The following is a 19,005-nucleotide window of genomic DNA, read 5'->3' on the forward strand; positions in this document are numbered from 1 at the left end:
TTAAATAAACAGCACATGACAAATTAAATAAACAAGACACTTGGCATAAATATAGAAGTAACACTGAATTGTCACTGAAAAAGTGGCACTGAGGATCCCGTGTGCATTATGGTGGAGCACGACATATCATGTATCAAGCCCCCCAATTCGGCTTTCGAATTAAAACATTTACAATTTGCAATACATAGAAAATATAGTTAAAGTGACTTAAGTTTTAAGCATAAAATGGCCATATAAAGTAACATCAAACAAATTCTCAAGTAAGAAGAAGAGGATATACAGAAAGTTCAAGTTTTAGTCTTTATCAGCTTCAGCAATCTACTTTTCACATGTTACAATGCATCATACATCTTCTTCTTTTTTTCACCTAGGGGTGTCCGGGCCTTGCGGCCCGACTAATCCCCTGGGGCCCAGGGGAAGGCGCCCAACCTGAACTCCGAGCGAGGTACTCTTGGGACTCGAACCGTGGTCGGCATACCTTAAAGGGGGGCATCGAACCACTCGAGCTACCCTAGGAGGGGCATACATCTTTCTTTGATAAAGTTCAAGTTATTGACTCATGGTGTGTAACAACAACCAATTGGATTTTCTTCACAAGTATATATCTGATTGCATTTTATATACAGAAGAAAGAAAAGGTTCTATACAACCAAAAAAAAAATCACCCGTATCGGGATAAATATCTAATAATGAACATCTATTATTTGCATCAATTCAAGTTTTAATTCCAAAAAACTCCCCTCTAAGAACAGTGGTGTACTTGAAAACAAAATCAAGCTTAAAATATTGAGGGATTATTTAGTCTTTTCTCCGATAACATGTACATGTCATGTCATGTGAGTAAATGAAAGAGGAATTGGTCAATAGTTGAATAAAATCGACTGAAACGAGATCTATTTGTGATTTTTTTTTAAATTTGAATATTGAATAATGCGCTAAAAATCTAATATTCATTGAAGGGGAGGGTCGACAAAGGAGATTTTTAGCAAAAAGATCTTTTCGATCTCTTTCCTTCTTTTACAACCATCGGTCAAATATCATGATTTTTTCCATTACCTTATCAGCTTAGTTAGATGTTCCCAAAGTAAATTATCTTGAGAAACTTATATGCCGATCGTACTTGATAAAATTTAGGGACCACATGTATACGGGTGCAATTGAACGCTCAAGTGGGCAAAGCGATGAAACCATAGTCTTGGAGGGAGTTTATTGCCCTTACCTCAATATGTATATATGGTGTATAGATAAAAATGAAAACAGAACGTTGCATAACTCAACAAATTTTAGTCATTGGGATTGGCTCAGTAGTCTAGGGATGGTTCCCAGAGATTGTTCCGCTTTCAGATTCAAATTCGAATTATAAATTTGACAATTAATTGAGGACGGAAAAGGTATGACTAAGGGAGGGAGGTTTAACCAAAAAAAAAAAAATTGAAATTCCTGTGTGGAGCAAGATTGCTGGCTTTCTGGTGGAATGTATAGTTTGGAAGCCACTGGCCATTTGGTCCAGTGGTCATCACCATTAAAGGTGATGCTGGAGGTCAGGGGTTCAATCCCTGCCTCCCACAAATTTGCCACAATTTGTGGCGGTCTTAATTGACCTTCATCGATGGAGTCTGTACTCTCATCGAACCCCCTCCCCTTTCCCTTAGACTAGGCTAGATTAGGTAGATTAGGTTATAGGACATCTATCGTTGCGACAAAAAAAAAAAAAGTATAGTTTGGAAGAAAATGACACATCCACTCACTCTTTCTTTTTAACAAAAACAAAAAAAGAAGGAAAAAGCTGTTTTATTTGTTTATTAACCGAATAGATAAATAAGATAATTCCGTATAGTAACATCATGGGCCGGCCGATATGAGGGACAACAGCTAATTCCTTCAAGTTTCAACCCTCAGACATGGGCCAAGAACATCAAATCTTTAATACGGTTCTCATCTTTTGCTTCATATAGTGATGAAACAGCATTAATAGCAGACCCTAATGACCAAGTAGCATCAACAAGGGAATCTTTGTATTCGATGCTTTGAACCACTGTAATCTTTTTGAAAGGATTCACACCTGGAAAATATATATATATATATACACACAAGTCAGCAATATTCTAACCTATCATGTAAACTGGTTATATTGAACGTTACTACAAAGACATTTGCAGAAGAATTAAAATCACAGTGAAGCTTACCAAATCCATTAACAAGCAGTGTGTACATATAAATGAGATCCATACATATCACCGGCTTATCTGCTTCATAGATGTTAGGAAAAACGGATTGAATATCTTCATATTTTGTTGCGCAAGCACGATTAGCTACAGACAGGTAATCCGCCGGACGAACAGTAGCAGAAGGCGCATTTGGCTCAAAAATGCCAACCTGAGACGAAAATATAGTTTGTTTTCAGAGTTAAAGGTGGGCTTAGATAGTGAACATTTATTAACTAACATGTCTAAACTCTAATACAGCTACGGTCAAAATCAGGAGCGATTAATATTTTCTACCTCAGAACCAATGTCATAGAAAAATGAGGCGACATACAGATTGTTCTGCCCATCCCCGCCACCGCCATTCCAGACACCGTTGAATGTGCAGTTTTTGTGCTGGCAAGGGGCACTGATATTCAGTACCTTCTTAACAAATCCCCAGCATTGCTTGATGTTTGGACCAGTAGGAAGAGCAGATGCTCTATAAACAACATCCTCATATGTATAGTATCCTTCAAGGAAGAGAGATGCTTAGTTGAAACTTGAATGCCTTGTGTTTTATGTTTTCGGGTTAACAAAGTATCTCCAGAAGTCTAGATCTCTGAATTATATATAGGTATGGAGAGACTGAGAATACATTTCATCAGATGCAAATCATATATCAGTGGATAGAGGAAAAAAATCATAGCATATAACTTGTCAAAAGAATATTCACAGATCCATGTGATCAGTACCATCGTAACCGTAGAGAATGCATGGGTTGCTTGAATTTCTTGAAAGCTTCAGAATCTCAGCACGAGCAGCGAGTAAACCATAGTTCAAGTAACTGTACAGAAAAGCCCAGGACCAGGAGTATTAGCATGTCATTTGTAATGCTATATCAACGTGATAAAATACCACTTCCTAGTTTCCACAACTAGGACGACCGAATTGAGTGAATGCTGACTGAAAAAAATTTCAGTGTCATTCAAGAATATGAAGATAAAGTAGACAAAAAATGAAGACCGTACGCATCACCACTTCACTGGAAGACGACCATCTCAGTTATTACTTGAACCAAGAGACCATAATCATCAAAAAGAGTAACAAACCTGTAGGCATAAAGGTAATATGTTGTTCCCAGAAAATTATTTTCATGAATATATGGTTCTCCATTATTTGATATATTGGAGGCCTGAGCAGCAGTTGTCTCTGACACAGCATATGTCATTTCTACCGATCCACCTCCGAGATCAACTGAACCAACAGTTTCTGAGTAATTTTTGCCTATTGATCCCAACAGATAATTTATGGCAGCCTGCATATTCAGAAGAGAGTATATCAGTTGAGTGGTGGCGTTATCACCCCAGACATTGAAGGATAATTTCAGAAACCTCACAATCTCACTCCCCTCTCTTGAGATTTTCAAAATATCAAGGATCTCTCCTAGTAGAATATTAGATCCCACTTCTTATATCATCATGGGTAAAATGACTTAAATACCCGCACAACTTATCAGATATTTCACAATTATTTGGACAAATTTACTTAAATTAGTTATAAATATAATTAACTGAATTAACAATAATTTAGAAGTTCAAATAATATCTAAAATATCATGCGAAATAGGGCACCAAATTTGGACACCTACTTTGGTTGATGTATGGCATAGAAAACTGCAAGAGCAAGAAGTCACTTTAATTAGAGCAAGAGAAACACAGGTTTTTAAACCATATGTGAAGATTCTTACCTTTATTGTAGAGAATTTTAGAGCTTTTTAAGTCAAATCTTCATATCAGTCTCTAAGAATTTTGTACTGAAAATTTTCTATTCTTTGGCAGCTTATGTTGATATAGTTGTTGTTTGTGTATAGCAGATTATGCTTGGGTGATTTTCTGTTTCAGAAACATCCCCTAAAATTTTATTCTTGTTAAATTGCCTAGGTAGTGTTCATATGAAATTATCTTACTAATGCAAGGCTTGAGGGCATTTGTGGTATCAAGTTGTTTTCTCTCTCCAACTCCCAATTTTTTATTGTTTGCCTTTTTTAATTGGATTGGATTTGATACTAGCTGCTTACTTCTAGGGAAGGTCTCTGATATTTTGGAAACCTCAGGGGAGGTTTCTAAAATTATCCCTACCTTCAATGTACCTATATTTATTTTCACACAGAAAATTCAAAATCTTCAGTTACAAAGTTTATTACTCGAAAGGTAATTAAATTTGTCTCATCAGATTTCCTGATGAAGACTCGTGAACAAAAGCTGCAAATCAATACAACTACAACAGCAAAGACCTTACCCATGCGTACGCGGCTTCCTGAGAACCATCAAGAATAGTCACCCACTCTGCCTTGTACTTGAACGAGCTTTCATTTTTTAACAAATCTCTCACCTTCAGCCAAAAAAAAAAAAAAAAAACTTTTTTGATATTTGACAAAGAAGCAAAGTTTGAAAAAGGGTGGGGGATGAGGATGGTAAACACTCCAATCGTCATTTTAAGACGAGAAACAATATGTCTGCTTGTACATGAAGAGAAGTATGAAACATTTTTTACCGCTTCCAAAATATTTTCTGCTGCGTCACCATTTAGCTGTCTAAGACCTGCAGTTGCCTGCCAATTCAGTTTCAACAACAAAGTATCAGCAAAAGACCATGTTCTCCATTAGCTGCATACATAGTGCTTGACAGAATCACTAACCCCAACTAAAACTGGAGTATTAGCCCGAAGCTCTTCTGGAACAATTGCTTCAGCATTCTCAAGCAGGGTCTTTAGAGATTGTGCAGCAGCTGTAGGGTCATCTGCATAAGAACTCAGCCCTGGTGTTGTCTGCATCACCAAATCAATGATGCCAAAACAGAGGAAATTAAAATCTACGAAAAAGAATGAATGACATGGCTTTTCTTCTGTACTGCACAATACAAGGAAATATAGAAATTAACTCAAAGAGTAGAAAGTGGAATAAACAGTGAAACTAATTCGACCAGTGAGCATTTCCAGTTTTTCACGTAAAGCTGATGGCTGATGTTACAAACAAACTAGCTAGTAATATGTTGTATTAGCTGGACAAAAGAATTCATGAATTATTATCACCTTCTCAAAATACTCAAAGTCGTCACCAATCTTTAGGAGATTCATGTTTGAATCAAATCGATAGACATGAACTCTGCTACCAGTACTTCCAGCATCAAAGATGACAACATAATGCTCAGAGTCCTCGCCATGAACAAGGTTTAGGAACCCATTCAAAGAAAATTTGCGGTTGAGAGCTTGAAATTGCTTTTTCCCTTCCGCAGGGCGAACCAGGACGAAGAAGAGAATGTAGCAAATGAAAAAGAGAGGAATGAACGCTCGCTGTTGCCGCTTATTTCCCATTTATCAATCTTCTGCTTGGTTGATCCTCTACAAATCTTGAGGCTGCAGACAACAAATCATTCCCGAGCTGAATCAAGAAATTGACATGAAAAATGGAAATTTCACCATCATAGTAACGCAGCAGTGTCACATGTATCACGTATGCATTGGTAGAGTAATGGGCACAAAATTAACAATAATATATGCAATAGAGTCACAGAAACAAAGAAAAGAGCTCAAATAAAATGCTGATAAAAACTGAAAAGGAATGTGATGTAGAATGATACCTACCCTACCGACTATCTGAGATGCCCAACAATCATAAGGTTGCCCTTGTTATAGTAGTGGTACTACAATTTCTCTGTAAAGACAGCGACACATGAAATGAAGCTCGTGCTCAATTGTAATGTATGTTTCTTGTTAATAATTCAGATGCGGGGGTACCATTAATCCTGTCGGCAGGTAAGGTGGTCCTGTCTATCCTCTTTGTAGTTTGTATCTTCATTTTAGAAGGGTTAGTTTAAATGCAATAAGGCCCTTTAACTTTTCACCCCTAATGTGTTTTTTTTGTTGCAATTTTCCCCTTTGAAAATTTTCTTTTTTAAGTAAGAAAAGAGTAATATTTCGTTTGATAAAACTGAATCTGAATTCTGAAGTCTGAATTCTGAAATCTAAATACTGAAACAATTAATTTGCTGAATTTTAAGCACTGAAAAGAAATATATGAATGTCTGAATTTTAATGCTAAACCTATTTATACTGTTTGATAAATATTTATAACTAAATGCTTAATAAGTTAAATTTGACAATTTTTCTTATATCTTTTCATCCAAAAAGAAATAGAGCCTATGATTTAATTAGCTAAAAATGTTAGGTATGAAAATTACAATATTTATTTTTAAATCAAATTAATATAAAAGATGAAATATATTATATGAGGAGTACACAGAAGATGTGAAAGTCAATCAAAAAGGAGAAAAGAGAAATAGAAAATCATTAGATAGAGAATATTAAGTTGTTTAATTAGATAAGAATTTTGAACATAATTAACAAATAAGGGTAGATTTGGTAGATAAGATAAGGTAATTGAAGTAATTTTATTGATTCTTGTCAGAATTAAGCATTCAGTTAGGATTATTGTACTGAAAAAAATACACACAAGTTTCGCACTACTTAACAAGTTCAGCAAATGGATTTTCATTTATCAAATATTCAAAACATCTGAATGTCTGAAAAAGTTCAGATTTATCACTTTTTTATGTTATCAAACAGACCCTAAGATGCGAGATAGGGAAAGAAAGATTTAAGTTCAAAACTTTTAATTCTCAAAATTTCAACTTTAACCACTAAATTAAAGTTTCCTTGGCCTACTTTTCCTCTTTCGACTACCAGCCATAAGCACTAATGGTTTAGTAAACGGACATGAATGTCCTCAAATTAGCAATTATAGAATAATTACATGTCAAGGAGTTCTAATATTTTTGTTTTGTAAAAATGCCCTTTAAAATAAAATTGAATCACTCAAAAAAACTTGTATGCCTTCAAGTTTACCATAAATGTAAAAATAGGACCATTTTGTGCACAAAAAACCTAATAAAATCATTATAAAAAAGAATACCATGTAATTGTAGAAATAAAGAAATCCCCTTGGGATTTTTAAATTTCAACAACGTGCATATGACAGATTTTATCGCATTTGCATTTCACCTCCTTCTATTGATGTTCATCATTAGAGGAGGAATATTTTGAATAGTTGCAGAGTTTTGAATTCATTAAATTTTGTGAAATATCTTTTGATAAAAATGGAATGTTTTGCGAATTTAGTTCTTCATTTTTCCAAAGAAAAAGGAAAATTGTTGTTAAATATGGCTGATAGGAGAAAAATGGAGCAAAATTAGAACTCTGTATACGTTAGTAAACTCAAAGTTTGCACCTATAATTTCACGGAGAAAATTTAAAATCTTTAGTTTTACTTGAAAGGTAAATGTCTCATCACACGATCAAAAGCTGCAAATGAATACAATTAGCACGACAAAACCATCACCCATGAGGGCCATGAGCAATCAGCTTCCGGAGGACCTTCAAGAACAGTCACCCACTGTGCCTTCGTCTTTAGTGAGCGTTTTTCTAAACGAATCTCGCGGACATTTGACAAGAAGCAAACTTTACAACAGTATTTCCGCCCCTTCACCAATCCCCACCCCTAAAAAAAAAAAAAACAAAAAATTAGGCTTGCAAAATTTTAAATTCAATCTACTCGTGTCCAATTGCAATCTACTTTTCTAATTAAATACACATTTGTAAGTCGCGAAGGTAATAGTACACCTATTACTAAATTAAATGGTATAACAAGGGGTTAAATCTACACACCTCAATTTTAAATTTACATTTCTGATGCATTGATAATTTAGCTTTAAGAATTCTACAATCTGTGCATTTAAGATGAGAGGCCGTAAATTAAGTTTAGGGTTGCTAGAGATTCAAGCTACTCACGAGATACTTGCTAGCAGCTCAGTCAACGGGTCAATTCGAACTCAGCCAAAATCGAGCTCGAGCTGCTTCAATGTGAATTCAAGTCGAGCATGAGCCTTAGATAATAAGGCTCAAGTGCTTGACGAGATTATTCGAGTAATTAGGTTATTTTTAATTAAAAATAATATATATGTGAAATTACACTTATAGGTATGAAACTTGTGAAATTTACAGCTAAAAAATAGAGTTTGAGCTCGAGTAACTCAAGCTTGATATGGCTCACAAGGATCCTCGAACTCATTCAAGCTGAAGTCGAGCTCATGTACTACTTATTCGAGTCGAGTTTAAGTTTAAGAATCTTTCTTCAATTGAGCTCGAACTCGAGTTCGAGTAGCACTATTAATTATTGAGTTTGAACTTAAACATGGTACTACTTGAGCTTGATTCAAGTCGAATGCATCCCTAATTTAGTCTATAGCAATGGGCAGGGATGAAGTGGTCCAAAAGTAGCTAGCCTCAGGACGAATAAAATGCCTTGACAAAATTTGGAGCAGCATGAATAATGCCAAGAAAGTCTTAGTTTAATAGCTAAAATTAAGGCCTCCGGACGTAGAGGAAGGGTTTCATCCTATGTTTTCAGAACCGGACCGGATAGCGACTCGGCCGAGGTCAGGGGTCAGGGGTCAATGGGTTCGACCGGGGGTCGATAGGGGTCGAACCGGATGACGTCATAAATAAAAATTATTTAAAAATTAAAATATTATATATATAATATCTAATAATATATATATAATATCTAATAATATATTGATATTAATAAAGGTATATCCATATATATTTGATGTTTTAAATATATTTAACAAGAAAATACAAAGAAATTAGAACAATCAAGTAGCAATTTATATTATTTAATAAATATTAACAAGTTTAGAATTAAAATTATGAATTTAATTGAAAAATAACATCAAATTTTAGGACAATATTTATAAAGTATCAAATATTTGAGGTATATCAATAAGTTTTAACAATTTAGGGGGTCAAAACATAATATTAAAAAGTTTGAATTTTTTTTAAAAAAATTACTGTTGAACCGGAAAAACCGGTTTTTTCCCGGTCAAACCCGGTTTTTGACCGGCTTTGACCGGGTTTTAAATTTCCGGTTTTTTAATGTGACTCGGACCGGCTACCTGGCCGGTTCCCGGTTCGACCGGCCGGTCCGGTCCGAGTTTGAAAACAGAGGTTTCATCAGGCGATAATCAGTAAATCGGTAAAAAACAAGTTTAGTTTTCTTCTTGACAAGGTCAACATCCAATTACCATCCAAATATTTATTTGGATATTAGTAATGGATTTTGGTTGGATAGTTGATATTTCAGTAAAATATCCAAAGCTTTAAATTAGTTTTCTAATGTAGATTAGTTGAGTATATTTAATATGTAACTAACAATATAGAAGTTATTAATATGTTAATTAATACACTTTTAAAGTCTCATATTTGTTTATAAGCATAAATTATTACTTATAGCAATATTAACTAATAGATTAATATGTAATATGCGATATTACTAGGCATGAAATATATATAAAATATTTAATTAACAGTAGGAGATTCTAGATTCAAAACCTCTCACTTACAAAAATAAAAAAATTAAAATATAAAATTTGGTAATTTGGTCGATAATTGAGAATTCGAGAATCTAATTTTAATATCCATTTCCAAACTGTTTTACTCTGTTTTAAAATATTTTAGAATTAGATATCAATTGATTTTTTCAAATTCCATTTTACTTAATCCAATTTCTAATCTAAATTTGATCTGCCAATCATTCAATTTTTTTTGGAAGTGTGAACACCTCTATGTAGAGGTTCTAAGTTCAAATCCTTTTTCTCCCTTCTTACTTCTTAGATCTCACTTTTTCCTTGCTAAAAAAAAAGAAAAAAGAAAAAGAAAGGTGTGTGTCACGAATGACGAACTGGATATGGCAATTGATACGAGCCAATTGAATATTCATTAGTTGTCCTTGTAGATAATGGTCTCGTTATACCGCTTTTTGAACTTGCGATTTGCTTTTTGGGCCTCACCAACCACATGCATCTATGATTCCCTCGATCAATTATTTGGCACGGGACAACAGAATCAATGTTAAAAGAGAGAATTTGGTTTGGATAGAGAGAATTTGGTTTGCTTAATTTATTCTCACAAATCCCAATCACCTTTTTATTTTCTCAATCACCTTTTTATCTCACATACATCACATCACAAAAAGTGCTACAGTAAATATCTCAAATAAATCATCCAAATAAACTCTTATCCAAACAAAGATAGTGTATTTTCCCTTTAAAGTTTTAAGGGATACTTTCAGAAACCTTCCCTAAGGTTTCTTACAATTTCACTGATCTCCCGTGATGTTTGGAAAATTTACCCACTCCCCTTAATTTGATAGTTTTAATAACAAAATCTTAAAATTATGTTGACTTGATCAAATTTTTAAATGAATATCCAAAAATGCTCTTGTGTAATGAGTTTTAATTTACTTTTCTATATAATTATAAGATTATCTAGTATAATTATAAGAAAATGTACCAAATATTTGACGTTCATATATATTATTTGATAAACAACTATAATAATAATTTTATCACTATAATAGAATAATTTTGACGGTATTTTATTATGAATTTAAAATTATAAGATAGAAAAGAAAATGTCGAAATAATTTATTTAGACTTTATGAATTTTTCGAGTAATGGGATTATCATAATTTAGTAATAGTTTTGAGCAATTTTCTTTTGATTTATATTAATTTTAATACAAAAAAATAGAAAGCAAAAATCAGCAAAAATATTGGATTGCATATAAAGTTAATTCATAAAAAAAATCATTAGTTTGACATTTGGTTATAATAAAAAATTAAGATAATAGTGATAATTTTACAGTTTTATTAGCAAAAATTTTTTAAAAAAAAGAGGAAGAAGTAGGAAAAAAGAATAAAAGATAATTTTAAAAGTCATTCTAAGTATAAACATACCAAACAAGGGAGTTTCATTAAAATATTTAAGGGTAGTATATTGTTATTTTAAATGATAAAGGAGGTATGTATAATTTTTAAAACTTCAAAAGACCTAATAAAATTATTGAAAACCTCAAGGGAGGTTTTTGAAATTATCCCTAACTGTTAAATGCCAAAGTTGACAGAACTTTTCAGTCGTTGAATGGTGGAAAATGGAGAGGAAATGACAGACTGTCATGGGCCACACGAGCTTTCTGTGCAATAATTGCTTCGCTAATCATACACGCAAGTGACGCAATGGCACTCGTTTTATCAGCGATATTATGTTGTTTCGTAAAAAATGCCCTTTCAAATTGGACTAACTTCACTTTGCATTCCCAAGCTTATACCACTTTTCCACTTATATTCTTAAATCTTTAATTTTGAATACTTTGCACCCTAATTCTCAAATTTTGTAGAATTTACATTCAATCAATTACAATGTTAGCAAAATTAATAATATAGAGGATCCTACAAGTCTTTTAAAAAAAATATGAAATACAATAAAATTCACGCTTTTATCCTTCTTAGCTTCAATACGTCATTAAAAGTTGTATACTTTAAGTAAAATCATTAAAAATATATTTAAATAAACTTTTTCGTCTCTCACATTAGATTAAATTGCCGATTTTACATCCTTTACAAAATCAAGTCCATCAATTTTGATCCTAACCTAAATTCTTTAGCACTGTTTAGCCTAAATATACCATGTGACCCATAATTGGTCATTGTTTTAAGTACAAAAAGATCAAACCTCACTTTTTTTTTAGATAAAAAATGAATGTCGATTGGGTGATTTATTTAACTACATATGAGATCTGATCTTTATATCCCTAAAAAAATGCTACGTGTAGGTGACATGATGGGTTCAAGTTAAAATGTAACCAGAAACTTAGGTTGAGACTATGTGTTGGCCGATTCGTTTTTGTAAGGAACCTAAAGTCACCATTTTAAAAGTGTGAGACAAAAAAATTCATTTGAAAAAATGTAAAGGATGTTTTGAACGATTTTTCCTCTGCTTTACACATATCACATTATCAGATCTCACTGTATTTGTTACCTAACCATAGTCAATGTTGAAAGAAAAAAACTCATGAAGAATATCTTGGATATAGGTCCTGCGTCGGGTTTTTATCCCATTAGTATGCCAATAGTAGGATAGAGCATGATGCATTCCCCTCCTCTTATTCCTAGTTATAAATAGAAGTTATTGGTTACTGGTAAATAGTAGAATAAAAATCATTTGGATTTTAGTCACAAAAGTGGACCTAATCGCATCAAATTTCACAATGGAAAGAAAAAATTCCAAATGAAACCCGAAAGGCAACCCGCACCCAGGACAAAAAAAACTGATAAACGAGACCCAATAATCTACATTAAGTTAACTTCATATTGTTTGACAAATAAAAAGGATCAGTTTATTGGTTTTAAACGGATATGCACTAATTGCGTGAACTTGACGTAGAAGACGATGAAAAAGGAACACTGCATAAGTCATCGATTTTCCAATTGCAGTCCAGGGCAAGGTTTCATCTCTCGAGTAGAAATGTGATACATGGGAAGAAATGACCATTTCCCTGTTTTTCTTTGTACGGAAAAAAAAGAAAAAAAAAGAATTTCCCTTTTTTCTGAACAACAAATTTTTTATCTATAATGCTTCAGTAATATACAAATAAAAATAATTTTAAAAACATCATATCCATACAATATATCAAAAATAATTTCAAATATATAAAAAAAATTTTAAAAATAAAATCCACGCCATCTTCTTTTTCCATCTATCACCACCCACACCCACCCACTATGGCCACCATTTTCCCCTTCCTCCACTTTTTTCCTCCATCCCTTTTCCCCTCTTTTCTCTCCCTCTCTTTCCTCCTCCTCTCCTTTCCTTTCCTTTCCTACCACACCCCGCCCTTCCCCTCTCCTCCCCAATCCAAGTAATCTCATCGAGGCCCAATTGGGGAGGACAGAAGGAAGGGAAGGGGAGGAGGAGGAGGGAAAGAAAAGACGGAGGGGTGGTGGCATTAATTTTTAAAAAAATACCTTAAAAAAAGTTTTAAACACCTTTAAGAATATTATAAAAATTTTTCATATACATTGTTATACTAAAATATTTTAAAAATACTTATAAAAATAGCTAATTCAAACTAAACCTTAAGTTTGGTGGTTCCTCTCGAAAGCCATGATCCATAGATGAAGTTTTCAACCCATATATCAGACGTTGAAAGCATTGCTAGAGCACAGGGCTTCACATGGCCACAATCACATATGAGATTTGTACAAAAATCACGTCTAGTTCTGAAACCTTGTCCCTCTTTGTGTAGGCAAGAAATTAGTGGATTCAAAGAATGTATAAGTAAATAAATATGGCCCCGGTTTCCATATGCCAAATTAGACAGTGATATCTGTAACAAGATTTTAGACTCTATTTGACAGAGCAATTCAACACTTAAATTTAATGGATTTAAATCTTGATGTATTCAGATGCGTTTGATAATCAAAACTAGAACATCTGAATATATTAAGTGGTACTAAATTTTATAGGCAAAATTTGCTTCAAAAAATAAGTCCCTGATTGATAATCCAATTCAGCACTTAAACTTAATGGAGTTAGATCTTAATATGTTTAGATACGTTTGATAATTAAAAATTGAATATTTGAATTAATTAAGTGCCACTGAATTTTCTAAACAAAATTTACTCTAAAAAATAAGTGATAAGCTATTCACTTATCACTGAATGTGATAAACACTCAAATGTATTAGATTTAATACTTAATAATTGAATAACTTAATAAATTCAAACTTCAGATTTCAAATTTCATTTTTCAGACTTCAGTTTTATCAAACGCACCCTAAGTGATAAGCTATTGATATACATTTAATGTATCAAATTTAGTACTTAACAATTCACTATCTTAATAGATTCAAACTTCAAACTTCAAATTTTAGTTTTCAAACTTTAATTTTATCAACGGCTTCTTAGGCATGGGTAAAATGAAATGTAATCTCATAAATTTTGCTGAGCTATTAACGAGTACAATTAGACCTCCTTTAGTTTGAATTAAAAAAAAAAAACTATATCTTCTTACAATGCAAAATGACAATGTATTACCTTTTCCACAGTCCTTACATTTTTTTTTGTTTTTGCTTGACACAATCCTTGCTTTTTTATGGACCAAATACTGGACTATGATATTCTGCATACTAAGAAACAAACTTATTACTAAAAACGTTCGCTTGTCTATATGCTTCATGGACCACGTAACTCTTACCTGTGTGGTAACATCAAAGTGAGACAGTGAATCCAAAATAATATCATGCTGGTGTGGTAGCTAATTTGTCAGGTATTCAATAGGATTATTCCAATTTGTCAATGTTTCCATCACATTTCTTACTTCAAAGTTCTCGAGTCAAGACAAAGGATTGCCAACATCAAGAGATCAAAAGCTTTGCCAGTTGGAAGCAATATTCAATAATTGAAGTATCCTTAAAAAAGAAAAGGTTAATCACAAAAACTCCCCCTAAGGTACGGCCATTTTATATTTTATCCCCTAACGTTATTTTTTCTCACTTTATCCCTTAAACTATTAGTCAATTCTAATATTGTGTAATACTGATGTTAAAAAGACATTTATACCCTCTAAGAGTTATCTACGGTAAATCCACTTAGAGTGTAGCTTGTTTTGCTGCTCATCTCCTAAACATCATTTTTTATCAATTTGTTTGTTTGTTACTTAAATCATTAGTGAACTGCAATATTTGATAACACTCAAGACAATTAATATCTAAGAAATAATATTCCTAACATAATAATAATAAATAATATTTTTATATTTATGATCCTAGTTAAATTTCATTCCATAATTGCACTTTTTTTTAGATTGAGGAGAATATCTTGTTAATTTTACTTAATACTGAGAAAAACAAAGAAAAATTGTTATTTAAAATGTAAAAATATTTTTAAAATTCAATAAATAAGCCGGATATTGTCAGTTTCTCTTTGGGAATGTGCAGACGGCTAAACTTTTCTTTTAGTAACAAGATTTCTTTTATACGGAAGTATACAAAGTTTTTATTTCTAATACTTAAAAAAAAAAAAAAAAGAAACATGGTTGATTTGGAGTTCAAAGTTTCTGAAGTTATTGTTTTAATATACGATGCTCAAATGCTATTAATATTTATTTGGATTGCTAAATTTATCTAAAAACCTTTTTTCACAAATATTTTTCAACCACTTTTTTATTTCACAAATATCAAATTGAAAAAAGTGCTATTATTCTAAACAATTTTTCAAGTAATCTCCAATCCAAACAAACCCATCTGTAGATCTTTAATAATATTTTCTTATTTTAGTTTTGAACTAATATTTTTTCCCTTATCGCACGAGACAACCAGGATATCAATAGAAAAATGATATTAGAGGTATCAATGTCTTTTTGACATTCTCGTTAGGCAAGGCTAGAATTGACTAACGGTTTAGAGGATAAAGTGAGAAAAAATAATAATGTTAGGAGGTAAATTGCAAAAATGGTTAAACCTTATTTGGGAGGCGGGGGGTGGGGGTGTTTGTGATTAACACGAAAAGAAATCATGCTAGATAGACATGTTAATGTCAAAGAATCAACGAAGAAACATGTCGCCAGATTCCCTTTACTCTATCTTGCTCGGTCATGGGCCCCAAGTACATCAAGTCATCAAGAGAGTACTCATTTCTTGCTCCAAATCTAGCATGCTTTGACTTTGTCAGCTGAAATTTCCAGTCAGGTCTCCGAATCTTTGCTTTCAATTTTGTGATGAAACAGCATCAATGGCAGATCCCAGTGGCCAAGCTGTTTCAAGAAGGGAATCTTTGTATTTGATTTTTTTCACCAGTGTAATCTTTTTGAAAGGATTCAGACCTGGAAATGATGAATTAGTAGTCAACAATCTAATCCAGCGTGTAAATGGATCAATATACATATGGAACTTTACTAGTATATATTTGCACAAGAATAATTTTAAGATGATCATAATGAAGGAGCTTACCAAATCCATTAACAAGCAATGAGTACTCATAAACTAGATCCAAACATGTGAATGGCCTATCACTTTCATTGATGTTTGGAAATACAGATTTGATATCTTTATACTTTGTCCTGCAAGCACGCTTGGCTGCACTCAAGAAATGCAGCGGACGAGCAGTAGCAGAAGGTACATTTGTCTTGATAACACCAACCTGCAGCCAAAAGAGATTCTTCAGAATGGTAGTCTGCTGGCTACAGTCAATCAGAATTCAGGAACTATGGAGAAAAAGATTTTCTACCTGAGAAGCCCTGTCATAGAAGAATGATGCGACATACAGATTCTTCTGTCCATCTCCACCACCGCCATTCCAGACACCGTTGAACGTGCATTTCTTGTGCTTGCAGGGGGCATTGATCTTAAGTGCCTTCAGAACAAATGCCCTGCATTTCTTCATGTTTGGACCAGTCGGAAAAGCTGAAGCTCTATAGGCAACATCTCCGTAGGTATAGTATCCTTCAAGGAAGAAAGATTTTAAGTCAATGCCTCTTCTTTTTTCTTTTTTTTTTAATAATTACTTTCAGGTTGATTGAGCATCTCCAAGTTTCTACATTTCTGAATTTTTTATGGTTACTAAGAAACTGAGGATATGGCAACTTTCAATGGATATAAGAAGGCATAGCATTATGTGACTACCATGGTAACCATAGAGTATGCATGGATGACTCGAGTTTCTTGAAACCTTCAGAATCTCAGCACGAGCAGCTAGTAAACCATAGTTCAGGTAACTATACGGAAAAGTCCAGAATTGTAATGTTAAAACTATATCAATTGGATAGAATGGCAACTCCAAAAAGCAGGAAGCAAAAGATAATTGATCCAATGCTAAATAAGAAAAGTTTAATGCCTTTCAAGAAAGTGAAGTAAAGCAGAGCAACAGATTAAGGTATAATCACTTGAATCAAGAGACCATATTCATCTAATGGAGCAGCATACCTGTAAGCATAAAGGTGATATGTAGTTCCCAGAAGATTCTTTTCCTGAATATATGTTTCTTTCCCATTGGACAGCTTGGAGGCCTTTAGAGCTACTTCCTTTGACACAGCATATGTCATCTGTACTGATCCACCACCAAGATCAATTGTGCCAACAGTTTCTGAGTATTTTTTGCCTGCTGTTCCCAACAGATAATTTATGGCAGCCTAATATATTCAGAAGAATGCATATCAGTAGGTGTTTACAGAGGTGATGGAGATGTCAACCAAATATTTTAGTACCTATACTTTCGCAGAGAAAAATCAAAATCTTCTATTACAAAGTTTACCACATAGATATAAATATTTCTCATCATAATGCCTGATTAAGACACATGAACTAGAAGCTGCAAAATAAGTACAATAAGAACAACACAGAACTCACCCATATGTAGGCAGCTTCCTGTGAACCTTCAAGAATTGTCACCCACTCTGCCTTGTACTTGAGTGAACTTTCATTCTTCAACAAATCTCTTACCTTCAGTCAAAAAAAAAAAAAAAAACCATAATAATCTTGAGATTTGAGACACAAAAAAACTTAGTATGTATTTCTTTTTTAGAAGAAAAAAGTTTTTACAAACCAAGGGGTGGAAAGGAAGAGTCCATAAAAAGACTCTTGTTACACGAACAAAAGTATACAACCATATTTTACCGCTTGCAAAATCTTTTCTGAGGAGTCACCTTTCAACAGTCTAAGACCTGCAGTTGCCTGCCAATGCATTTTTCACAACACAGTATCAGGCAAAATTAAAGCATATTAGTAGCAAAGTGCTTAAATAGAATTACCTACCCCAACTTTAACAGGAGTATTAGCACGAAATTCTTTTGGGACAATTGCTTCAGCTTTTTCAAGCAAGGGCTTAAGAGATTGTGCAGCAGCTTCAGGGTCATCTGCATATGAACTCAGCCCTGGTTTTATCTACATCCCAAAATCATGAGTCAAAACAGAGGAAACATAAATCCAGGATAAAGAGCAACAGGGCTTTCCTTAAGTACTGCAAGAGGTGAAAGCAGAAATACAAAGAAACAGATGAATGGGATTCCACACCGCTTCAAAAAACTCAAAATCTTGGCCAATTTGAACCAAATCCAAGTTTCTATCAAAGTGCAAGACGTGGACTCTGCTGCCAGTACTTCCAGCATCAATTATGACTGCATACTTCCCTGACGCATCATTGCTGAGGAGTACACCGTTGGACAACTTACTGCTGAGTGATTGAGAGTAAATGGTTTGGAGGAATGGCATGCAAGAGACAAAAACGAAGGCAATAAGGTGTTGCTTCAGCATTTTCCACTATTTTCAATCAATCTTTTGACAAAACTGTTTCTCAATGCTATTCTCCTTATACAGTTATATCCTGCATTTCAGCATGATGATTGACATTAAAAATTATGTGGGACATTTGGCATTATTTTACTATTTATTAAAAAAAAAAAGAAACCACATTGCAGGAGAAAAAAGCATCTTTTTAAAAGTTTTTCACTTTTAATGCTTGGATTAGCAAGACAACTTACTCTTAACATATTGTTGGCGAAATGAAGGATAAGGGTAGCTTAGAAGCTCATACTGTACGAGTAAAAGATCACATGAATGTATATTAAGTCGGAATTTCACACCAATTACTCCAATGTTCTTTCACTTCTTTGGTTAGACCTTCTCCTCTTCCAACAAACATAAGGGAGAACAGTAGTGAGTGTAGTACAGAGAGAAAAGCTCAGAAGAGAACAACAATTACCAACTTGGAAAGTTTTGGGACGCGAAAGGGAAAATGGCGTCCCTAAATTTTTTTATAATGTCAGTTTGGTCCCTACTTAATTTTTTTGATCAATTTAATCCCTATACTTATTTATCAGTTCCAATTGAGGAACACTACTATGGCGCTACCACCATGTAATTTCGATCAAGC

General features: G+C 33.4%; 2 protein-coding genes across 2 annotated transcripts; both read right to left on the minus strand.

Annotated features, from left to right (window-relative positions):
- Positions 1 to 1,775: 1,775 nt before the first annotated feature.
- Positions 1,776 to 5,696, minus strand: LOC113710343 (apyrase-like). Its single transcript, XM_027233297.2, has 9 exons — positions 5,277 to 5,696; positions 4,884 to 5,012; positions 4,740 to 4,796; positions 4,485 to 4,577; positions 3,296 to 3,501; positions 2,939 to 3,030; positions 2,502 to 2,716; positions 2,187 to 2,376; positions 1,776 to 2,062 (listed from the first exon to the last, which is right to left on the minus strand). Exons 1-9 carry the CDS (start codon positions 5,556 to 5,558, stop codon positions 1,896 to 1,898), a joined length of 1,431 nt encoding a protein of 476 aa, XP_027089098.1. The 5' UTR covers positions 5,559 to 5,696; the 3' UTR covers positions 1,776 to 1,895.
- A 9,856-nt stretch (positions 5,697 to 15,552) lies between these two features.
- LOC113709631 (apyrase) lies at positions 15,553 to 18,439 on the minus strand. Its single transcript, XM_027232427.2, has 9 exons — positions 18,147 to 18,439; positions 17,889 to 18,017; positions 17,751 to 17,807; positions 17,484 to 17,576; positions 17,061 to 17,266; positions 16,761 to 16,852; positions 16,366 to 16,580; positions 16,089 to 16,278; positions 15,553 to 15,961 (listed from the first exon to the last, which is right to left on the minus strand). The coding sequence occupies exons 1-9, from the start codon at positions 18,384 to 18,386 to the stop codon at positions 15,846 to 15,848; spliced, it is 1,338 nt and encodes a 445-aa protein (XP_027088228.1). The 5' UTR covers positions 18,387 to 18,439; the 3' UTR covers positions 15,553 to 15,845.
- Positions 18,440 to 19,005: the final 566 nt, after the last annotated feature.

Source organism: Coffea arabica, chromosome 9e (genome assembly GCF_036785885.1).
Source record: "Coffea arabica cultivar ET-39 chromosome 9e, Coffea Arabica ET-39 HiFi, whole genome shotgun sequence".
Classification (NCBI taxonomy): Eukaryota; Viridiplantae; Streptophyta; class Magnoliopsida; order Gentianales; family Rubiaceae; genus Coffea; species Coffea arabica.